Raw genomic sequence first — 24,276 nt, forward strand, 5'->3', positions numbered from 1 at the left:
CAACAACAAGTGAATTTTAATGCAACTGAAATATTTGCAAAAGGAACCATTTTCCTGCAGCCACTAAATCCTACCACTGAGGACATTTTTTTTTCTTAATTAACTTATTAGTTTTAAAGAAATTAAAAAGACTGTTTAAGTTTTAATATTGTTCGTGAATTAGAAATAAAGCTTACATATGCAGTAATAAAGTCATCTTCTAATGAAAACACCTTGCTGTTCTCAAGGCACAGCTAAGGGATTTTTGCTTGGTTTTGGGGTGTTGTTGTTGTTGTTGTTGTTGTTGTTGTTGTTTGTCTGTTTGGAGTGTGTGTTGTTGACATAGGGTCTCAAGGAACCCAGGCTCACATACAACTTGTGACCTTCTTACCCCAGCCCTGTGAGTAAATCTTAAACACAAAGTGGGACGGGGGTAGGGAAGTACTCAGTGCTTAGGGGTGCTTACTGCCTTTCTAGAGGGACAGAGTTCGACTCCCAGCACCAGGGTCAGACATCACAACCACCAGAAATTCCAGCTCCTCTGGCCTTTCCAGACACCTGAAAGCATGTACAATTCACCTCCGAGACACAGACAGACAGTCAGACAATAGAGAGAGAGAGAGAGAGAGAGAGAGAGAGAGAGAGAGAGAGAGAGAGAGAGAGAGAACAAATAGTTAAACCAGAATAAGCTCTATACTAACCTCGTTTCTCAGCATTGTCCTGGTTTGGCCCTGTGCACATGTCAAGGCTCCAGGGCTCCTCCCTGCCCTCAGCCTCATTCAACAATTCTCCTGTGACCCCATAAAACTTCCACAGCCTTGCCAGAGCACCTGGCTTCCCACCACAAATAACATCAAACTTTACTTTCCCAGAATCCCCAGCAAACCTCGCCTCTCCTTGGCTGTAAGTGTGATATGTCAACCCCCACCCCCAAGTCACTCTGGCCAAGGGAAGGAGGCATTGGTCTGCTGCTGAGGAATGAGCCAATCCCACTGAGGGCACGGGTGGCACAGGTTGAACCATTAGAATCCTAGCTCCATCCCGCCTCACCTGTTGGGTTATGCCCTCCATTATTTCTTGGGTAGGGAAACTGAGGCAGTAAGACTTGGGGAGTTCTGAGTGGGACTGAACTTGAACTGGCACTTGGGATATGGAGTGATAAACTGGACCCTAGCTATGACTGCCCGGGGTGGGGGGACAGATGTGGGGACAGGGACTGGTAACAACCGAGTCAGGACGGTGTGAGGACCTTCTAAAAAAAAAAAAGCCTGAAAACCTGTTTCAGCTGGCCAGGGAGGGAGGCAGGTAGTCTGTAAAAACCTCTCCAGGTGATTCTGGTATATAGCTGTTACAGACATGCCCAAGGTGTCCAATCTACTCAGGGATGCTCAGGCCCCTGACAGACACAGCCCTCAGCCCTAACACCCACTTTGGCCTCTACTTCCCAGTTTGCTCTGAGCCCTTGTTCACCCAAAGATAACACTACCACAAAGAGGGGGGGATGCCAGCCCTGTCTTCCCTGGGGCCCCTAGGGGGCTGGGAAGGAGGACCTACAGAGGAGATGGCTACCTTTTTTCTTACCCATTCCATTCAATTGCCCAGCCCTTTCCAAGCTCCTGGCCCTGGCCCAGAGAAGATGAGAGTTCCCAAGCGAAGAGAAATGGAGTTTATTCCAATGTTGACAGTGACCCCTGGAGGACTCTGGGCTCCCACTCAGAAATAGTGGAAGTAGATTTGAGGAGTACACATCCTCTCAGCCCACTGGTGATGTTTACCAATGTCCCATCAGCCCCAGCCCATGAGGCAGGGAGAATCACATGGGACAGTCAATTGGGCTCCCAAACACCACCCATCCTGGAACAGAGGGTGTGGGGAGGCTTTCGGCTCAGCCACACGCAGCCTCGGCCACCTGTTCACACTGTGCAGGTCCCTCGGCCCGGCTGGCCAGGCTGTAGTAATAGTTTCGCATACGTTGTTCCACAGTCAGGAAGTCGGGGCGATCCTCCCACCTGTGGGGAAGACCCAGAACCCAGCGTCAGCCAGAAGGCAGAAAGGTGCCAAGAGCTGAGGAGTTGGGGCAGACTTTGGGGTCACAGAGGAGGGGGACTGTTGGATGAGGTCTCCTTCGTATGAGATGGATGGAATTCTGGGGTGCCCAGCCTTAATAAGCAGAGCTGCCGCCTTACAGAACACAGATAACCATATCGTATTGAGTGTTGTCTGGGAGGTACAGAAAGAGTGCACTGGAGCTCAGAGCGGACAGAACCACCCAACAGCGAGCAAGGATGCCAAATACAACCATGCTGTGTACATGAGCCAGGCACAAGCTTACACAGGGACAGGTTTGGGATGGAAGTATCAAAGCGGTTTGACCAGTGGGAGCTGGTTGGCGGTGCTGGGATGGGATCTGGCTTGGGTGTTTGGGGTCCTTTCTGAGAAAGGCTGAGTTAGGCTGAGTTGAAATGAGATGCACAGACCCATCCCTGTCAGGTGGACCGCTTCAAAGTCAACACCTCGTTGTGCCACGGTGTATCAAATGTTGGAATGTCATATTTCACAATCGCTAGAAGGTGGCTTGTTTGGGTGTCTCCTTGTCATCTGGTCGGGGTGGGGTCGAGTGACTGAGAGTTAAGTGCGTTAAGCATTTGGCTCCAGCACCAGTGGCTTCCCAAGGCATTGGATATTGAGTGTTGACTGGTAGGGGTTGAAAATGAAGCACTAGAAAGTTATCCCAGGCGTGGGGACACTAACACGCTAGGTGACAGTGTGACTAGGTGGGGGACCCGTGTACTGGTGGTGGCCATGGCTGCATTGCAGCGCCAGTGTGTTGGTGAGTCAAGCACAGATGGGGGTGGATTAAAGGTAGAACTCAGGTGAGACTCTTTGAGTAAAACACTAAGGGTAAAGGTAGCATTGACTGCATGAAGTCTTCTCCAGGCCCAGGGCTGTCCGGCCACATCCCTCCCTGCCCCCCCACCTGGAACTCACTTGTATATCCAGCAATCACTCATAAGCGCGTACATCTCGGGCGGACACTCCGGGGGGCATTCCATCCTCTTGCCCTGCTTGATGAAATCCAAGACCTCGGGGCCCTTCATCTTCTGCTCAGGCCAGGGATAAAGGCAGACGTGAGGAGCCAGGATCCGTCCCTCACACTGGTCCACCTCCCCAGCCCAACACTGCCAAACTGCCCAGCCTACCTTGTAGGGCTTCTGTCCATAGGAGAAGGCCTCCCACATGGTGACCCCGTAGCTCCAGACATCGCTACGGCTGGAGAACTTCCGGAAGTTGATGCACTCTGGTGCATACCACTTCAGAGGCCACTTCCCTGCAGAACGAGCCTGAGAAGGGGAGGAGCTGCTAGAACAGGAGCCCCGGACCCCTTCCGACCAGCCACCCCCACCTGGGCACCGCTGGGATGGCACTCACCGTGTAATAGCTGTCATCAGCACCCAGTGCTTTGGATAGGCCAAAGTCGCTGATCTTGGCATAGTGCCGATTGACCAATAGAACATTCCGGGCTGCCAGGTCACGGTGCACAAAGTTCTTCTCCTCCAAATACTTCATGCCCATGGCCACCTGGTGCAGCAGTTCAGCCACGTTGCTCACTGGGATCTCTTCCCTGGGGCAGAGGGGGTGGCAGGGTCAGCCTTGTTTCCCACGGGGCATGGGTGTGGCACAGAAAACCTGGGCAGCGGTGAGACTGCTGGCATGTAGAATGTCCTTGTCGGCAGTGCCGGGTGTTCAATGTTCACAGGAGCCCTGGACACAGGCCCTGCTTCCACCACCATGGTGCGCATGGGGAAACAGAGTCAGGAGCTCTTCTCTGCAGTATGAGTGTGGGCATCAGAGTACACACATGGCAGGCGTGTCCATCAAGCAGTAAAGGCAAGTGGTGTGGTGTGGTGTGTACTGTGTGTCTGTGTGTCTGTCTGTGTATGTCTCTGTGTGTGTATCTGTGTGTGTGTCTGTGTCTGTCTCTGTGTCTGTGTGTGTCTGTCTGTCTGTCTGTCTCTGTGTCTGTGTGTGTGTGTGTCTGTCTGTGTGTCTCTGTGTGTGTGTGTGTGTGTGTGTCTGTCTGTCTGTCTGTGTGTCTACGTATCTGTCTCTGTGTCTGTGTGTGTGTGTATCTCTGTGTCTGACTATCTTTGACTGTGTGTCTGTCTGTGTCTCTCTGTCTGTCTGTCTCTCTTTGTATGTGTGTCTCTATATGTGTGTTTGTCTTTATGTGTGTCTGTCTGTCTGTCTTCATGTCTTTCTGTTTAAGTGTGTTTCTCTCTGTGTGTCTCTGTATGTATGTCTGTCTATGTGTCTCTCTGTGTGTATGTCTCTGTATATGTCTGTCTCTCTCTCTCTGTATGTCTGTCTGTCTGTCTATATGTGTGTGTGTGTGTCTGTGTGTATATGTCTGTCTGTGTGTGTCTATCTCCCACACACACACCCTAACCCCTAGCCCCACCCCCCGTAAGCAGCCCCCTAGGCTCACTTCTTTCCAAGCAGGAACTTGTGCAGTGGCCCGCCTCCTGCCATCTCCATGACCAGCATGAGCGCCTCTGCTTGGCAGACACCGATGAGCCGCACGATGTAGGGGTTGTCAAGCTGGTGCATGATCTGGGCCTCTCGCATCATCTCGTCCTTGTCAGCCTTCTCTGTGCCCTGCTTCAGCACCTTGATAGCCACATCGATCTGCTTCCTGCCCGGGCACATGGCCATAGATAGCACAGGTGGGAACTGGGTAAGCTCCCAGAGATGCCTGGACTAGCTCAGCCAAAGACACTTTCCCAGGGAGTGCCTATATGGCCTGTCAACACAGGGGTTCCCCCTCTGCACAACTTCAGTTCAAGCCCTCCGAGCATAGGCCTGTGACTCCCTCTCAGGGGTCCCCAGGCTTTGCAGGTAACCATCCATCATGTCACATCCCGCCCTGCAGTCTGCTTCTCAGGCAAATGAGACAGACACCCTGGGTCCTACAGCTCTTCTGCTCTGATGCCCACGCCGTGGCAAAAGGGCCCATCGTACTTGCGCATGCGGTAGACTCCCTGGCGCACTGAGCCAAAGTTGCCACAGCCAAGTTCGATGTCAGCCACGAGGAGGTTCTCTCGCTTCAGGAAGAGCTTCTTGTCCTTGAGTTCCTCGGGGTCACTGTAGGGGCTCTCGTACACACTTGTGTCCATGGGCATCGGCCGTGGCTTGTCTGGGGACGCTAAGCGTGCTGGGTATACATACGGTTGCGGTTGCACACTCCCAGTTTAGAAAAGGATGGGAAGGGCCGAAGCAAGCAGGGCGGAGCGAGCGGGACAAGGGAAGGGGAAAGCTCAGACACATGGCCACAAGCCATGATTTACCCACCCTCGTATGTTAGCATGCACAGGGAGACACAGGTACATGGGTGGGCACAGTGACTGTGAGCATCGCTGTTCACGGGGCAGACCCCTGGCAATGGCTCTGGCTTTGTCATCTCTTGCCAGGGACCCTGCTTTCATCTGGGCATAAGCGCGCCCACAACTCCGCCTCTCCAGCTCACCTGGTTCAGGGGTATATCCATCTGAGTTCAGGGTATCGATTCGTCTCTGAGGCTTAAAGGTCACAGGGTCAGCAACAGTTATCGAGATCCAGCCCTCTCATAAAACCCATGCCTGCTGAGTACACCCTAGGGAGAGTCCCCAGCATGGCATTCTTCCCTCTACCCCAACCTCCCTGCACTCATCCTCCCAATGCCACGTCTCAACGCTGAGGTGCCACGGGCTCACCTGAGTGAATGTGGATGGGTGGGCAGGGAGGGTGGGTGCAGCAGCTGTTGGGGAGCAGAAAGAATGGTGAGTTTGGGCGACAGACCTCGTACCTGCCTGTCTGCCTCCTCTCTCTGCCCCCCTCACCTGCAGCACTGGCGCTGGCGCTGCTGTTGGGACAGACCTCCTTCAAGTGGTAAATGAGTCCATCTGCCTTCAGCTTCAGGTACTCCACCAGCTGTGGAAAGGGGTGTCAGGTGGGGTTTCCCCCCACCCCATGCCCCAAGCTGACCCCACCATCACAGGGTTCTCTTCAGAACATGCGTGACCTACCTGCCAGAGAGTGTCAAATTTGGTGCCTTCGGGGATGCAGTACTTGCCAGCCTTGTCTTGGCTGATAAGATAGTGGTACACTGTTTTCCCATAGACCAGGGACAGGGCATATGTGCCCTGCTCCTTCCGGGGCCTCAGCCTGAAGGGAGGGAAGGGTGTCACTGCTACAGCAACATGGGGGACTTCCTGTGCCTCATGCTATGGGCTCCACACCCAGAACCTCTTGAAGCAACAGCAGAGAGTGAGAAACCCACTGCTGGGTGTCAGCAAACTTCTGCACCTTATGGTGACCATGGAGGAGAAAGACAGAGAGGGGAAAGCTGAATGGACAGGAAACATGAGGTAATGCAAAGGCAGACTTGAATCCCTTCCCAGGGGAATACTGCTGGCCCACAGGGGATATGGAGCCATGGAGGTAAGTCACCCATCCACAGGACCTACCTGTTCTTCCATGGTGGTGAGACACTTACTACCCTCTGAGAAACAGTTATCCTCAGGGGTACCCAATCATGAGGGGTACATTCAGCCACGAAGGACATAGGGACCCATAATCCATGAAGGACACACATATACACAATGGCCACCATCCCTGTGCACATTCACATGCTTGGGCACGTGTGTGTGCATACACACACACACACACACATACACAGACACACAAACACACATCAAACACATACTGAGAATCATACAGTGGCAGCCTCACATGAAACCCCATGGCAAAATCATTCAACACCTCAAACAACACAGTATTGTGTGAAGACTGCTTGACCACCCTTGACTGACACTCAGCCACTGTGATGGTTTGAATGAGAATGCCCCCCTCCCAAAAGATCATCTATGCTTAGTCCCCAGGTAGTGGAACTGCTTGGGAAGGATTAGGGGGTGTGGCCTTGTTGGAGGGGTGTGGCCTTATTGGAGGGGTGTGGCCTTGTTAGAGGAGGTGTGGCCTCATTGGAGGAGGCATATCACTGTATAATATAAGAGCTATGCTAAGTCAGAGGTCCTTCATTTGGGCACTGTTTCCACCACCCCATTTCATCCTCGGACTTTCTATGCCCTCCTTGAAGCTTTAGCCTGGTGGTACCCACAAATGCCCCGTCTTTATTTGTCCACAACCTGGGTCCCACAACCAGCACCCCAGCCTATTCTGGCCACTGCACCTGCACTGCAGCCAAGGCCTCCACAAGGACCTGTTCTACCTGCAACCACCCTCATGTCTCTTCTGAGCCACCTTCACTGCCCTCTAGTTACCCAGACTTCTCTGTTCTCCTCTGGGGTCTAGCCTAGTGAGTACCCTGACCTCCCATCTATGGCTTTTTAATAACCCACTAGATTTAGCTTGGGTCCCACAGCCAGCACTTAGGCTTCACAGTCTAACCTTCACTATAGAGCATCTAGGCTTGGCCCAGGGTTGTCCCTCCTAACCCCCAAACCACAGGACCTTCCCAAGTCACATCCAGCCTTTCCATCAAACAGATCTCTACCCCCACACTCCAGGCTTGGAAGAGAAAGGCCCAGGCTCCTCTGTCCACCTGCCTTCATCCCATCAAAGCTACGTCCAACCTGTAGACCCAACTTTCCCACACACCTTTTCTTCCCCAACCTGCCCACCTCTCCATAACAAATTCAGAACAAAGGAAGTTCACGCACCCAGATTTCATCACAAGAATACCAATATGAAAGGCCAAGCCACTATCCTTTCTCCAAAACCTACCAATCCTGTAGAAATGTTTGCCAACGAGGATTGCCTACACCATTAGTTCTCAACCTGCAGGGTTCGGCCCATTTGGGGATAGAAAGACCCTTTCACAGGGGTCACCTAAGGTCATTGGAAAACACAGGTATTTACATCCCAATTCATAACAGTAACCAAATTACAGTTATAAGGTAGCAACAGAAATAAATTTATGGTTGGGGTCACTACAACATGAGAAACGGCATTAAAGGGTCACAGCATTGGGAAGGTTGAGCACCCTGCCCTGGATGAACTCCAGGATACAGAATTTAGCCAATCATAAACCTTCTCAAAGAATTCAAGGAGCTTAAAAAGACACTAAGAAACAGGTCCGTGACATTGAGGAGAGAGCTTGAGGAGGATGCTGCCGGAGTGATGCCCAGGAGAATGGGATTCAGGCAGGAGATAGAGACACTGAAGGGGACTCAAGCTGACATGAAAATGGAACTGAAAAGCCCAACTAGAAAACTCAAAGGAAAGCCTTACATGCAGAATATATCAAGCAGAAGATAGAATATCAGACCTCAGAGATAAAGTAGAGGCTCTAGACCACACACACACACATACACACACACACACACACACACTTTTAAAATAGTAATTTCAGGACACCATGAAAAAAACCAAGCCCCGGAACTATAGGCACAGAATATGGGGGCAGTGGGGGAGGGAGGAGAATGTCAAATTATTGGCATAGATAAGTTCTTCAACAAGATCATAGAAGAAAACTTCCTCAAACCAAGGAAAGACACATCTGTGCAGGTACAGGAACTCACAGAACACCAAATAGACCAGAAAAGAAAGTCCCCACAGCATCTCATTAAAACATTACGTATATGTAACAGAAAGTGTAGTAGGAGGGGCCAAAATACACAAGTCACATATAAACACCAGAAAACATCGGATTTCCCAGTGGAAACTTCAAGAGCCAAAAGACCCTGGAACAATGCATGCCATGATCTAAAAGCCTGACTGCCAACCTGTGATGGTTTGTGTATGCTTGGCCCAGGGAGTGGCATTATTAGGAGGTGTGGCCTTGTTGGAGGAAGTGTGTCATTATGGGAATAGTCTTTAAGACCCTCATCCTAGCACCCTAGCAATCTTCTATGTGCCTTCAAAACAAGATGTAGAACTCTCAGCTCCTCCTACACTATGCCTACCTGTACACTGCCATGGTCCCACCTTGATGATAATGGACTGAATCTCTGAACTTGTAAGCCAGCCCCAATTAAATGTTGTCCTTATAAGAGTTGCCTTGGCCATGCATGGTGTCTGTCCACAGCAGTAAAACCCTAAGACACAACTTAAAATATCATACCCAGCAAAACTATCTGCCATGATTGAAGGAGAGAGAAAAACTTTCTGTAACATAAATAGCCTTCAAATTTGTATAGCTGGCCAGGCAGTGGTGGCGCACACCTTTAATCCCAGCACTTGGAAGGCAGGCAGATTTCTGAGTTTGAGGCCACCCTGGTCTACAGAATGAGTTCCAGGACAGCCAGGGCTGTATAGAGAAACCCTGTCTCGAAAAAAAAAAAAAAAAATGTGTAGCTAAGGGCTTGTGAGATGGCTCATCAGTTACAAGCACTGGCAGCTCTTCCAGAGGTCCTGAGTTCAGTTACCAGCAACTACATGGTGGCTCACAATTACCTGTAAGGGCATTTGATGCCCTTTTCTGGCATGCAGGTGTACAATGAACACACTCCAATAATAATTTTAAATATCAATACCCTCAATTCTCCAGTCAAAAGACACAGACTGACTGAATGGATCAAGAAACAAAATCCATCTCTCTGTTGCCTGCAGAAAAACACATCTTAGTTTTAAAGCTAGGCACCACCTTAAAGTTAAAGGATGGACAGAAGTACTCTAACCAAATAGGACCAGGGAGCAAGCAGGCATTTCTGTCCTCGTAGCTGATGATAAAGGTTCACAAGGAAAACCTGCCAGGGTCTCCAGCCAAAGCCAGCCTCAACTAATTGTCCAGGAATCTCATAGTTTTTCTTGGTCTCTTGACTGTCCCCTAAATGAGTCACTGTCCCTCACGCTACCACTGTTGAATTGTGTTTATTTCTCTGCTTTCCCTAACACTGCCCCTGCCACAGCCCCACCCCACCCCCACCACGCTCCCCAACCGCATTGTTCCTACAAGCCTTTGATTCACCTGTTGGCTGTTTTTTCTGATGTTCTCTTATCTCAGTTGACCGACTAGCTCTAAGCCTGTCCTAAACAACTTTTTGTTGTGTAAAATGTTTGCAAGCTTCACCTTTGGGCAGTACAATTCCACTACATAGCAACCAGTCAGAGCCAGTCTCTGCTGTTGGAGGCTTCGAATCTCCACATGGTCTGGAGAGTTTTATGTCAACTTGACACAAGCTAAAGTCATCGGAGAGGAAGGAACCTCAATTAACAAAATGCCTCCCATAAGACGGGCTGTAGTCAAATTTGTAGGGCATTTTCTTTATTAATGATTGAGGAGAGAGGCCCCATTGCGGGTGGGGCCATGCCTGGGCTGGTGGCCTTGGGTTCTATAAGAAACCAGGCTGAGTAAGCCATGGGAAGCAAGCCAGTGAGCAGCACTCCTCCATGGCTCCTGCCTCCCAGCTCCTGCCCTGTTTGAGCTCCTGCCTTGACTTCCTTTGATGGTGAACAGTGGTTGGAAGTATAAGCCAAATAAACCCTGTCTTCCCCAAGTATCTTGGTCACGGTGTTTCATCACAGTAGTGTTAACCCTGACCAGTACACCCTTCCAACCTACTGGATCCCAGCCGAGCTGACCTAAATAGAATTGCTTAGAGGGCTCACAAAATTGTAAACATATGGTGGGGTTAGAGTTAATAAACTTGGGAACAGTTTGTTACACAGCAAAGCTAACTGATACAAACGCAAAGGTTTCCTCTTAGGCGGGATGGGGGGAGGGGAGATACTTAACCTAAGTTATTCAAAGATTGTCTTCTCTGGCTGGAGAGATGGCTCAGCAGTTAGAACACACACTGCTACCGCAGAGGAACCACATTGGGTCCCCAGTGTCACAACTGCCTCTAACTCTAGAGTCAGGCAGGTCTGACACCTCCCACCTCTTCAGTCACCCGCATACATGTGGGCGTCACCACACACAGATACCCACGTATTCACATAATTAAAAAGAATACTTTTGCCGGGCGGTGGTGGCGCACACCTTTAATCTCAGCACTTGGGAGGCAGAGGTAGGTGGATTTCTGAGTTTGAGGCCAGCCTGGTCTACAGAGTGAGTTCCAGGACAGCCAGGGCTACACACAGAGAAACCCTGTCTCGAAAAAACAAAAAAAAAAAAAAAAAAAACAAAAAAAAAACCAACAACAACAAAAAAAAAAGAATACTTTTTTTTAAATTAAAAAAAAAAAAAACCACACACACTGTACTCTAAATTGAACCTCATCTCTTTTCTAAAACTGTGGTGTTGGGGCCTGTGATCTGGGCTGTGTGCCAGTTCAGCACACACTCTAACACTGGGTATATCCCCGGCCCCAGCAAATTACCATTAGTCAGAATTTAAGAGCTATCTCAGGGCTGACTGGGAATACATCTCAGTGGTAGAGTGCTTGCCTACTGTATGCAAAGTTATGGGTTCAATCCCCACATTGTGAAGAAAGAAAGATGGAAAAATACCTCCCTCAAAAGCATTAGAACTATCCCTCCAATTTACAGTCAATTTACATTTATACACAAAACACACTCAAGAAGAAAGTAGCACCTGGCCGGGCTTTTGAATGCCCAGCGGACTTCTAAAAAGAGCTTTAGAGAGTCTCTGACCATAACAAACTTATGAATAGCTGCCTGAACCCACTGTGCTGTGAACACACTGAGCTGTGTGGCTCAGACACACACAAACACGGTCATACAAGGAATGAGGGCTGATACCTAACTTGCCCACTCTACTGGTTTACATGTATTAATTCCTGTGATTCTTTACACAGGTCTCGGGCAGATACCGCTGACATCTATAGAATAGATTGCTTCAACATCCATCCTCCCTGTCCTTACCATTGCCTGCTACCCAGCCCAAGTTCCATAGCCTGCAGGCGGCAAAAGCTAGGCTCAATGTAGGTGCACCAGTTCTGGAGTCCTTCCAGTTCACTGTGAGGAATTTGCCGTAGCAAAATACCTCTGCGCATGTGCACACAGACATAGCTGCTCTCTGAGCCCACGTGCACACTCGGGTCTGCCCACTTGGCGCCCAGGATTTCAACCAATAAAAACCAAAAAAAAAAGAAAAACAATAAAAACCAAAAAAAAACCTGGCCCCTCATCAACTGCACCACATGTCCCACATACAGGAACTTGCCGTCGGTCTGCGGGCCGGAATAGAGTTTGCGCTCCGCCTCCTCGCGAGTCAGGCTGCTGTGGTACCAGGGCATTCGCTCGTGGGCTGTGGTAGCAATGAGCTTCTCCACCTGTGGGGCCTGGCTGATGATGGCCTGCTCTAGTGCATCGCCCTGAGAAGGAGGAGGGAGGAGCGTTATGGGAGTGGTCAAGTGGCCAGCAACCAGAACCCACTTGCTTGCTACCTTTCAAAGGAACCCAACCGCCTAGGCACCACTAGGGTGTGTTTGCAAGCTGTTGGGGGAACCTCTTGCCAGTTCTATGGTCTCCTTCCTAATCCAACCAGGGAGACACCGTGGCCAGGCTTCACCTTCTAACCCAGCTTGAAGCTCATCAGCTTCAAGATCCTACACAATTTCTGGTTCAAGCATAGCACATGCTGTGAACTACAGACCATAGTCCCTGTCTGCCATCCTTCTGTAGGCCACAGACCTGCCCTTCGTGGTCCTCTCTGGCACCTTCAGGCCCATCATAGAAGGTCAAGCACCACAGCATCACTCAGGCTGCGCAAGACAAACTGCCACCACGTCCTCCTTCTAGGTCGTGGGCTCAAAATCCAGCCAGTGAAGACACAGCATTGGCTCCCTTGGGGACAGCAATCCTCTCTGGCCGCCATGAGCCGCCTACGTCCCAACCACGCCCCTCTGGCCACACCCTCACCTCCAGCTTCCAGGTCTGGCGCACGTAGTCGCGCACCATAGCATCGCGCAGGCAGTCGAAGACCCCCGGCTGCGGTTCGAGACCAGGCGGCCGATTGCAGGGCTTACGCAGGTTGCAGGGCAGCCCGTCGGGGTCCTGCGAGTAGAACTGGCAGAGCTCGGCCGGGCCGCAGTGCGCCTTCCCGCCCGCGATGGCGTACGTGCCGTTGAGTTGGCGCTCGATGGGGAAATGGTGGAAGCGCACGTCGTGCACCAGCGACAGCACGTAGCCACCCAGCGAGCGCAGGCACTGGCGCAGCAGGAACAGCCCGTCGGCCATGCCTGCCAACTTCAAGTGCTCCTCGGCCTCAGCCCGCGAGATGCTGCCATAGAAGAATGGCAGGTGCGCCGCGGGGTCGGGCATCTCCGGGCCCTGTGGGTGCAAAGGCGTTGCAGGACCATCAGGGCACCTCATCTTTGAACAGGAATCAGTTCCAGAGAGAAGCTTCCCTGTCCTGGCACCCACCCGAGTCTGAAACCCACTTCTGACTTTTCGAGGACCTGTGCACAGCATCCAGACACCCCGAAGGTCCCCAGGCCCTGAACTGTCCCTTCATTTCCCAAACACATACTATATACACACACATATATGTGTGTGTGTGTGTGTGTGATATATTTCAGAACTATCATCTATGTCTGTCTGTCCATCTGTCCACTCACCCATCCACCCACCCAACCACCCACCCATCCACCCACCCACTCATCCATCCACCCACTCTATATGTATATATGTATGTATATATATATATATATATATATATATATATATACATGTGTATATATATATATATACACATGTATATATATATGTGTGTGTGTACATACAGATATATATGTATATATGTGTGTATATATGTATATATATTATATTTTTTTCAGGCTGAAGATATTGTACCTAAAATACTGTCATTCCCTTTCGAAGGCCACACGCACTTAGAAGGTGGCAGTCAATAGTGTGATAGGAGTGGCCGTTACCGTTACAGATTGAAGTCTGGAATTTTAAGAATGATGTAAGAGAGAAAGAGGTTACCATGGCTAGAAGGACCTCCTCCTCTAGCCCAGAGCGTAAGGATGAGGAAGAACCATCTCCTCAAAAAATCTTTTATAAGGGAAGCTGTATGTTGTTGGTGCATGCGTTTAATCCCAGCACTCGGCAGGCAGAGGCAGGTAGATCTGTGAGTTCAAGAACAGCCTGATCTACAGAGCAAGATCCAGGGCAACCAAAGCTATACAGAGAAACCATGTCTTGAACAAAACAAAACAAAAACACGAGGGGAGAGTGTAAGGCAGAGCAAGGCAAACCAACTGTTCATCAGGGAACCCAGCCTTCCCAGAGGATGCCTTTGGCCTTCTGTAATTCCCTCTGCCCCTCCCTCTGCCCCAACCCCACCTCTCCCTCCCCTCCCCACCTTCCTGAAGCAGTTTCAGAAAGCATGAACTAATCTGACTATCTATCCATAGAGAGATTAAGGTTGAGAGTCAGGATTTAACTTTGTTAACTCCTATGCAACCATTAGGACAAAATGGGGTGTGTGGTTGGGGAGGGAGGGAGGGAAGGGGAGACAAGCATGGTGGCTGGGGTCTGTTACCCCAGCATCTGGGAGGCTGAGGCAAGAGGGTCACATGATTTTAAGGTCATACTGGGATGAATGGATGGTTAAGTGGGTGAGTGGGTGAGTGGGTGGATAGGTAGGTGGATGGATGGATGGATGAGTGGGTGGGTGGGTGGATGGGTGGGTGAACAGATGGACAGACACATAGATGATAGTTTTGAGAGATAGATGATAGACAAATGTGAGCTAGATGGTAGATAGATTCATACATACATACATACATACATACATATATACATACTAACTACAGATCTGAGGTAGATAGACAGACAGACAGATGGACAGATAGACAGATAATCTGAAAGGCAAATAATTTTAAATTGTCTACCCTGAACTCCCCAGAGGGCTGCTAGAATCCTGTATCTTGTTTGGGCTTGGGTTACACCAGTGTCTGAATTAATCAAAACTCAGTGTGCAATAAGACACATTGTATCTGCTCTGTCAAGGAGAACCACACAGTGCTGAGCCTCAACTGCAGATCTGCATGCAGAATGTTCAGGCCATGATGGGCATTGTGACTGTAGCACTGATAAACACCTAAAGTGCCCACAACGGATGAAGAGGGGTGGGTAAGAAGGTCAACTCTTGCTATGCACAGCAGTTCTAGAAAAACCTCTGCAAACACTGATTTATAACTGAAGGGCAAATGCACACTTAGATCCCCTGGCCATGTGGCCAATATGTCACTATTGGGGTGGGAACTTGAGGTGGGGGGGGGCTCTCATGTAGCCCAGGTTGCCCTCAAACTCACTATGTTGTTGAGATTGTTTGAATTCTTAATCCTCCTGCCTCCACCTCCCCTACACTGAAAATATAAACCTGCACCAATACACCAGGCTTAAAGGTATGGCTAGGCAGGCCTTGAACCTGTGATCTTCCCGTCTTATTGTCTTCAGCATTTGCCTAAAAGTATTGGGTTCCCATCCAAGTCAGCTGTATACTTGTATTCTCTCTCGCTCTCTCTCTGTCTGTCTATCTGTCTGTCTGTCTGTCTGTCTCTCTCTCTCTGTGTGTGTGTGTGTGTGTGTGTGTGTCTGTTGTGTATGTCACAAGACCTGACTGAATACACATTGTCGGGCTGGATCTGGATCTGTCACAGAGCCTCTGCTTCATATGGGAAGGCCCAAGAACTGTGCCGCCCCACAGGAACAAGAACCAGAGCCCTATGCTGCTCATGATGTTATCAACCGTGACTCAATAATTCTTTCCGTTCAGTGTATATCTGCAAATCGTGGGGAAAACACCATATTGTTTTGAGGATTGCAAAGTTGAGCCAGCAGGTGAATTCTCAAATACGGAATCTGTGACTAATGAGGGCCGATCTCTCTGATAAGCGGGGCAGAATGTGAGCTGTCAAATCCAGGGCTTAATATAAGACGACCACTCACTCTTGCCATTCTCAGTAGTCTTGCTTTTCTTCAATCTTAAAAAAAAAAAAAAAAAAAATTCACTCACTGTAACAATTACCTGTTACCTACTGAGCTGACCCAGAAAGACTCAGTGTCCTCCTTATGCAAATGAAGGCAATGGGGGTGGGGGGGGCGTAAGGATAAGCTTGGTAACTGAGAAAGGCTGTGTCTGCTGGGAATGGGCAGGGATAGAAGCCGAGGCTGAAGAAGATACTTGGGCAGGAGCAGGCTGAGGCCTTGGTCTAGGCAGCCAGGGCTGCTGATCACATGACACAGATGCAGGGTGGGAAGCCATGGGCTGCCCCGCCCCCAAACAGTTGGTTGCAAGCAGTGATCAGAAACCCACACAATGAGCAGCGTAGTCTTTGCCTTTCCACTGGGAGAAGGTGGTTTCCAAACTGGCCAGGTGATACATACTCAGGAAGCTGAGCCAGAGGACTGAGTTCCGGGCCAGCCTCGGATACAGTTAAGGCCGGCTGAGATAGTGAGACCTTGTCTCAGGAAACCAAAAAATGGAAGGGAGGGAGGGGAGAGGGAAGATCTTTTAATGTTTTCAATTATTTTGTTTTATGTATATGAGTGTTTTGTGTGCATGTATGTCTGTGGGTCACAGAGATCTGAGGAGGGTGGGCATTATAGACAGTTATGAGTCCATGTGCATGCTGGGAACAAACCCAGGTCCTCTGGAAGAGCAGCCAGTGCTCTTCGACACGGAGCCATCTCTCCAGCCCCAAGAGAACCTTTTTAAAGAGTCTTTTAAGAGAGTATTTCATGAGACTACCAAGTTACAGGCTCCTTGAAAAAAAAAAAAAAAAAAAGAACCTGGTAGGAAAACCTCCACGGGAGTTTCGTAGCAATTTTTATTCATATCTGTCCGACGTTGAAAGTGACGTAAATATTTCTCAACAGGTAGAGAGAGGCAGGTGCCCCCGGTGCAGACAGTGCATCGGCATGCTGAGTGACCAAAGCAAAGAGTGGCTGCCAATCGGGCTCCTGTCAGAACTGTAGCAAGGAGACCCAGTCAGTGGCAGCGAGTGGAGACGCCTAGAGGGGCCGGAAGGAATTGGGGAATGTACAAATCTACAGTTTGACAATAGCACAGTTTCTCCCCTGCACACGTCTGTCAGATCAGAGCTCTTCCATGGGGCAGTCTGAAGACATCACTGGATGTAAACTACCTCCATTTTTAAGCAAAGAGCAGATGGGGAGTTTAGATGTGTTCACACCTCAGTAGAACAGAACAGGAAAACAGAATGGACAGGTCGGCTTCCCTCCTATCTCCATCTGACTGACTCCCATCTCAGCTCTCATCCAGCCTGGTGTCCTGCTCCATCCCTGGCTAGGGAGGTACTGCTGCTCCATGCCAGGTCCTCTGGGGAATAGATGTCATGTCCCCTCCCTTCTGTTTGGTCTCAGAGCTCTCTGGTCCTCACAAAGTCCCTGGCTTGACCCCTTCGGACCTTATACTTCCTGTGTGTTCTCTCTCTCTCTCTTTCTCTCTCTCTCTCTGTCTCTGTCTGTCTTTCTGTCTCTGTCTGTATCTCTGTCTCTGTCTCTCTCTGTCTCTCTGTCTTTCTGTCTCTCTGTCTCTCTGTCTCTGTCTGTCTCTCTGTCTCTGTCTGTCTCTCTATCTCTCTATCTCTGTCTGTCTCTCTGTCTGTCTGTCTCTGTCTGTTTCTCTCTGTCTCTGTCTGTCTCTCTGTCTCTGTCTGTCTCTCTGTCTCTCTGTCTCTCTCCACACTTCTCCTCCCCCTCCTTCTCCCTCTCTCCCTCTCCCCCCCCCTTTTCCAGTCTTGCCCCCTTACTTGGTCATCCCGCCGTAGCTACAAGCTGTACATGCATCTCCCCCAAGCCAGATCTCTAGCCTGATGTGGGCTTGTGTCGCCAGCAGCTCCCTTGATCTCCACCAACTGTTTCTATTAATACAAACGGGTCCAGATCTCAGCCGCAGAATGTCTGTGGTTAGCTGACTCCTCCACTGTCTGTTTCCACTTGTGCTGAGCTCTGAGGCCCGCAATCTGCTCCTAGGTGATTCGTCACCATGGCCACCTTTGCTCAAGAATCCTCATTGGATCAAAACTCATCTGCCCTCTACTCCAGCCAGGTTGGGTCACTTGCTTTCCTTCAGACCCACTTCCAGATGTCTGTCCATGCAGGACTTTGCTGAGTGTGCCCTCCCTGGCCTTCTCTATCTATCTCTGTCTCCCCAGACCCAGCCAACCCTCCCTGGAGACTCCTAAGGCTGCTTTACTGAGTATGAGGCTGCAGGATAAGGGAGGGGGGGATGTATTCTGGGGAGGGGGGTCGGTAACAAGGATGGTCTCTGGAGCAGGAAGCTGTGGCAGGAAACTGTCAGTCACGTGGTGTGAGCAGCTTTGCCCCACATGGCCACAGGTGCAGCCTGGGTAGTCAGATGTTGGTTATAGAGGAGGAGCAGGGGAGAGTTGGTTCTTGGAGTTCAGTACAAGGCTACAAGCCAAGGCTGGCATCTCAGACCAAAGGCCAAGGTGGCCCGAGGTAGGAGTTCACCCTGTTTCCTACTACTGTGACAGCCATTATGATAATCATGCCCCGCCAACAGGCAGCCAGCTCCGGGGCTGCCCTCATCCAGGCATGTGTCTGTATCCACCTTCCTGGCTTTTCTGGCTCATTCTCCTTTTTTTTATTTTTATCAGAGCTGAGGACCTCACCCAGGGCCTTGCGCTTGCTAGGCAAGTGCTCTAACCACTGAAATAAATCCCTAACCCCACGGCTCATTCTCCTATTCATACGACATTGAGACCAAGTCTTTAGGGATACGGTAGTCAGAGATGCTGACACCAGAGGAAGATGACAGAAAAGGCAGAAGATGAAGGGCTAGGGGCAAAATGTTAGCACGAGTCTTTGTCTCCTGCCTGAAGCCAGGCCAGAACACTGTGGCACAGCTGCTCCCAGGAGCCTGCTCACCCGCGGCCTCTCAGTGCAAACCTGGACTCAGAGCCAGAGCATCGACTCTCATTCATACCACCTGTCCTGACCCTGTCTGGATTGACCCAAGGGGAGGAGGCAGGCAGGGCTTGGGTTAAGAAGCCTACTGTGGTCTTTGTTCCTCCCCATCCTGGGATTACCGCCATACCTTCTCCTTCAGTACCCTGAGACATGACAGTGAAGCCAGAGTAATCTGACATGCCCAGGTTGGCACCTATTTGCCATGGCTGCAAAGTGGTTATTGCTCCACCAGTGACCTCACTACATGCTCTACACGTTCCTGTATGACTCCATCCACGGCAAATCCACGGCACAGTCAAGGCCAAGAACGGGGGACCATCAGCAGCAGGAAAAAGAGTTTGCCAACATGGAGTCTACTGGTGTCTTCAGCTCCACGAAGAAGGTCAAAGCTTGCAGTGTGGAGCCAAGAGGGTCACCATCTCTGGCCCCTGGACTGATGCCCCAAGTGAACCACAGGAAGTGCGACTCATTCAGGATTGTCAGCATTTACTTCCTGGAGCACCAACTGCTCAGTCCCCGGGGCCAACATCACCCACGACCACCTTGACATTATTCAGGGACTCATGACCACAGTCCACACCATTACCACCACCCAGATGCTGATGGATGGCCCCTCTGGGAAACTGTGAGCATGAAGGCCATGTGCAGAACATTATCCCTGCATCCAGAGACCATATGAGGGCTGTAAAGTCATCCCAGAACTGAGCAGGAAATTCACTGGCCTTCCATGTTCCCACCCCCAATATGTCTATTGCTGTGAATCTGACCTGCCCAACCTGGAGAAAGTTGCCAAATCCAGGGACATCAAGTAGCTGGTGAAGTAGACATCAGATGGCCTCCTGAAAGGCATCCTGGGCTATACTCAAGACCAGGCTGTCTCCGGCTACTTTAACAGAGATACATATTCCTCTGCCTCAGACACTGAAGCTGGTATTGGCTTCAGCAACCACCATGTCAAGCTCCCTTCCTGGTCTGACAAGCCTTAACCACTCAGCTATATTCCCAGCCCCCCACCACACACACACTTTCCTTTCTTGAAACAAGGCCTTTCTATACGCCAATCCTCCTGCCTCTACCCGCCAAGAGCTAGGATTACTGGCATGTGCTATCACACCTGGTCTGCAGACTTTCTCTTACTTATCCAGAACCACTGTGTCTCTGTTCTAGCCCCCTGTGCTCTCCCCCCATGCTCTCCCTCCTCTTTGGACCCCATAACCTTCACCCAGACTCCCTCTGAAGCCATGATTGCTTTTTCTTAGGCTGTATCAAGCTCCTCACTACAGACACAGAGCAGGTATTTGTCAGTCAGCAGAGTCCCATCTTGATCATTCAATAAGCACCAGTGACAGAGTGAACCTGGCCAGAAAGCTGGGCTCCCTGCTGCTCTGAGACAGGGCCAAGGATGATGCTCAGAGCTTCTAAGCTGCCAAGCACAAGGCCTGGTTCCTTCCTGTGCTAACACACCCACTCTGCCCTTCCTCCAGCCACAGAAGCCTGCTCAGTCCACTCACTCAAGCCCCTAGGTGGGGGCTCAACAATCACGACCCAAGCTCAGGGCCTCTGCACTTCTTAGATACCTCCTTCCTCCATCCTATTTGGGTCTCCATCCTATTCCCCTGACCTCTCTCTAGCACAGCCTCTGGGTGGCTCTCCATCCCAAACCCAACTCCTGTGCTTTACCACTAAATGATACACATGTATCAATATGTTGACATCTTGGTCCCTAGCATGCTGCTTTTTCATTGCAGCTAAACATCCCAGAGCCAAGAAGGACTATAATTGGCTATGATGAACAGGGACTGCTCCCCTCAAGAGCCTGCAAGCATGAGGGTTACAAGAAGGGCTGGGAGTAGGAGGCCTGGGGGCTTCACCCTCTAGCACACGGGCTGAGAAAACTTGCTCAGGGGCTTAAGCCAGCCACATCCTTGTCCTGGCTATATGCTTCACGATTCCAGCTGCCCATCTCTGCTAGAAATTTCATGTTCCCCTGTTCCCACCATCCTTCCCAGGATGCATCAGGTACCTAGGAGGGGAAGCCTTCCACAGCCCCCACCTCCTACATCCCATCCCTAATAGTCACTGTCTGTCACTCTTGCTGTGACCTCCGGAGCCTGGCTCCTCCAGGCTAATCCCACACAGCCCCTTTTCTCTCACAGCCCCTATTTCCTCCCACACAGAGAACAAGGCCAGCGATTCCTTACAAGGTTGTGGGGCATCCTTTAGTATCTGCACCAATTAACCATTACTCCCATTCCTCAGCTGGGAAAACTGAGGCCTGGAGAAGCTGATACCAGGCTCCCAACCTGACCCACAGTCACTGAGGTCCAACAGAAACTGGCACTGATATTTCCAACCAATACTACGCAGGACAGACTGCAGAGCTCTGAGCCAAGTCCCCAGTAACTCCATGTCCCCACAGACCCCAACACTGCTGAGCTACTTGGACTGTCAAGGCCTTGAGTGCTGGGGGCCAGAGACGGTCTCAAATCCAGCTCGCTGAGTATCTGTTAACTGGTGGGGCAATGTCCCTCCAACCCTGTAGAACCCCAGCCCAGCCTCCACTGACTGGATTCTAGGAACTACGTGACCGCTAAGCAAGGCAGCTTCTGCTCTCTTGATCTCAAGCTATAGGACAGCAAAAGAAAGGTAAGAAACATCGGAGTGACCCAGGATAGGGCCCCATAGAGTCGAGGAACTGGTGAGGGAGGGGCTGAGGTGTGTGGAGGGGTGTTTAATGGCATTCTTGGCATCAACCCATTGCATGCCTGGATTGCCCAAGTTAATACCAAAAACTTCTCCAGACACTAGCATCCACTGGGGACAGGCGGCATCAGCTGGCTCTAAATTAGCATGACCCCATTCCTGTGGTTCTTGGGCCTGAGCAGGGGTGGTCAGTATGGGGTGGTCCAGATGCTTCAGGCCTCGTGGAAGATTCCAGAATCTGTGATCAGGGCCTGAGACCCACAAGAGCTAATAATAATAATTAGCATCTAATTAGCATCTAATTAGCACCCTAACAACCAATTAATTAATATGGCACCTACTACGTCCCTGAACACTGGTGTGCTCCCTCAAGCCCCATGAGGACTCTGTGAATGATGCATTGCATACAGAAACTGTGAAAGCACAGAGAGGTGGGGTGACTTGCCCAAGGTCACACAGCAATAAGTAGCAGGAAGATTTAGATGGACCCAGGCCCCTGGCCCTAAAAGTATAAACTTCAATACCATCCAGGCTTTGCCCACCAGGGTACCTGCTGGAGTTGCACAGGCGAAACTTAAGGCCAGGTGGGAAATGGAAAGAAGCTTTGGTTTTATCAGTAGGTGGCACCTTAGCTCTTCCAACCTAGGACTTGGTGACCACAGCCTTTCAGCAAGGCCTCAGTAAGCACCTACTGTGTGCTCGATGCCCTGGCTACGACAAGAGCAATGTCACTGTGACCATTCACCACCGGGACCCTGCTATTTTCTGCCAGGCCTCACTGTCTAAGAAACGTCTTCCAGCCTCTGACCCAACAAACAAGGCAAGCATTAACAGGCAGCCAAATCCGTATCTGCTTTTAACAGGCGCGCAAACCCAGATTCAGAGAGGCCAAGAAACTTGTCAAGGATACACAGCAGAAATCTAGTGAATGGTTCCTTCGCCCCTGCCTTTAATATGAACTGCCTACAAGTGGAACCTGACTTGAGTCCCTCACCAGAGCCACTGACATCTTGTTGTCCGAGCTCACAGGCCGATTGTACCAGCCTGCTTACGCTGCTTGCTGAGGCCAAGGAGCTGCAGTCTAGAAACCCAGAAAGCATCTTTTGTCTAAACACACCGTAGTGCTAGTGCCGGCACCCCTTGGGTGACCTGGTACCCCAAGGGTGCCCATTAGCTCCACCACTTTCAGAGTCTCTGGTCCCCACCACTTGAGCCTACCCAAGCCCAGACTCAGGCCCCCGTGGACCCCACCCTCCTCACACAGAGAGTAAGCAACTGACACATACTCACACTCCTTCCACCGGGGGCTCCAGTCCCCAAAAACCAAAGGGTGGCCGCTCACCTGGACACCCTCGATGCTACCACAGCTCACAGGGCACGGCAGGGCACAGCCGGAAGGCCTGGTGTCCCCAGAGCGCTTTTTCTCACCAACACCTTTCTCTACAGCTCAACCTATTTCCTTGATGTGAAGACAGGAAAGAGAGCTGTGTTTGAAGTTGACGTCAAAGCAACAAAATGCTGTGTGGAAGGAAAATCACAGGCCGCATGCTCCCGGTGGGGCAGAGCACATTTCCGGGGTCATGCAGCACCAGCCGCAAGGGGTTGGGAACACAAGAGGAAAGTGAGGATTGTAGCAGCCAAGGATCCAGGACACGTTCTGGAAAGGCAGGGTCCTCAGTGTGTTCCTGTCCTAGACAAGGTTACTAGTGCTGTGATGAAACACCGTGACCAAAGCAAGATGGGGAGGAAAGGGTTTATCTGGCTTACACTTTCACAGCTAATCATTAAAGGACGTCAGGGCAGGAACTCAAATGGGGTAGGAACCTGGAAGCAGGAGCTGATGTGGAGGCCATGGAGGGGTGTTGCTTACTGGCTTGCTCATCCCGACTTCTTCTAGAACCCAGGACCACCAGCCTAGGGATGGCTCCACCCACCATCAGACGGGCCCACAACACAACCTTATAGAAGCATTTTCTCAACTGAGGCTTCCTCTCAGACAACTATAATATGTGTCAAGTTGATATAAATTGAGCCAGTACAGTGCCCAATTTCTTGAAAGCATACCGGGGCAGGCCTAGAACCCTAGAGGAACCCTAGAGGCAGGCTAAAGCCCTAAAGGTGGGGTTGGGGAAGGGTGAGTCCACTAGGACTCCAGAGCTAGGCTGGTGTTCACCTAGAAAAAGCCAAGATGGCAGGACTGTTCTAGAGGGGCTCTGGGAAAAATTGGCTCTGGAGTTGACGGGCATGCAGAGAAGGGTCCTCCGACACTCACACACTAATCCAGCCCCACATGGGTATCCCATCTTGGCCACTTCCCATATATAGACCTCAGTAGAAATGTGCAGCACCCCAAGATCTCTGGGAGCCGCACCAGCTACTTGAAAGCATCAGAAGTTAAGAGAGGGGAGAGGTGAAGAGAGATGGGGGGGGGGTGCAGAATTCCCCTCCTAGGCGTGAGTCTCCAGTGCTGGGGGAAGGAAAATCCTGACCTCTGCAAGCCACAAGCCCTGCACTTCATGCCCCTTCCTGTCCCACTCTGTGCCCCTTCCTGTCCCAGAAGCTTGAGACTGGAAACGGTGTGGTGGCTGCAGCCTCCAGTGTGTCTACTTCACTGAGGAGAGGATGCAGATCACCACAGATAAGCAGCGTGTGTCCTGTGAGGTGCTAAGAGAGAAACACATCCTTTGAACTTCAGAGGGAAGGGCTACCGGATACTAGGGAACT

General features: G+C 50.7%; 1 protein-coding gene across 4 annotated transcripts; it reads right to left on the bottom strand.

Annotated features, from left to right (window-relative positions):
* Positions 1 to 1,631: 1,631 nt before the first annotated feature.
* Positions 1,632 to 23,023, bottom strand: Zap70 (zeta chain of T cell receptor associated protein kinase 70). Of its 4 annotated transcripts, none has more exons than XM_076915062.1 (13): positions 22,895 to 23,023; positions 12,802 to 13,212; positions 12,094 to 12,254; positions 6,042 to 6,180; positions 5,856 to 5,946; positions 5,730 to 5,773; positions 5,504 to 5,555; positions 4,999 to 5,191; positions 4,466 to 4,672; positions 3,409 to 3,601; positions 3,180 to 3,320; positions 2,968 to 3,080; positions 1,632 to 1,988 (listed from the first exon to the last, which is right to left on the bottom strand). In XM_076915062.1, the coding sequence occupies exons 2-13, from the start codon at positions 13,201 to 13,203 to the stop codon at positions 1,865 to 1,867; spliced, it is 1,860 nt and encodes a 619-aa protein (XP_076771177.1). In that variant the 5' UTR covers positions 13,204 to 13,212; positions 22,895 to 23,023; the 3' UTR covers positions 1,632 to 1,864. The 4 variants fall into 4 exon arrangements, with proteins under 4 accessions (XP_076771177.1, XP_076771179.1, XP_076771178.1 ...); XM_076915064.1 differs by having other exon boundaries at positions 22,843 to 22,987; XM_076915063.1 differs by having other exon boundaries at positions 22,839 to 22,985.
* Between the last annotated feature and the right edge of the window lie 1,253 nt (positions 23,024 to 24,276).

This window comes from Arvicanthis niloticus, chromosome 17 (genome assembly GCF_011762505.2).
Source record: "Arvicanthis niloticus isolate mArvNil1 chromosome 17, mArvNil1.pat.X, whole genome shotgun sequence".
NCBI classification, from domain to species: Eukaryota; Metazoa; Chordata; class Mammalia; order Rodentia; family Muridae; genus Arvicanthis; species Arvicanthis niloticus.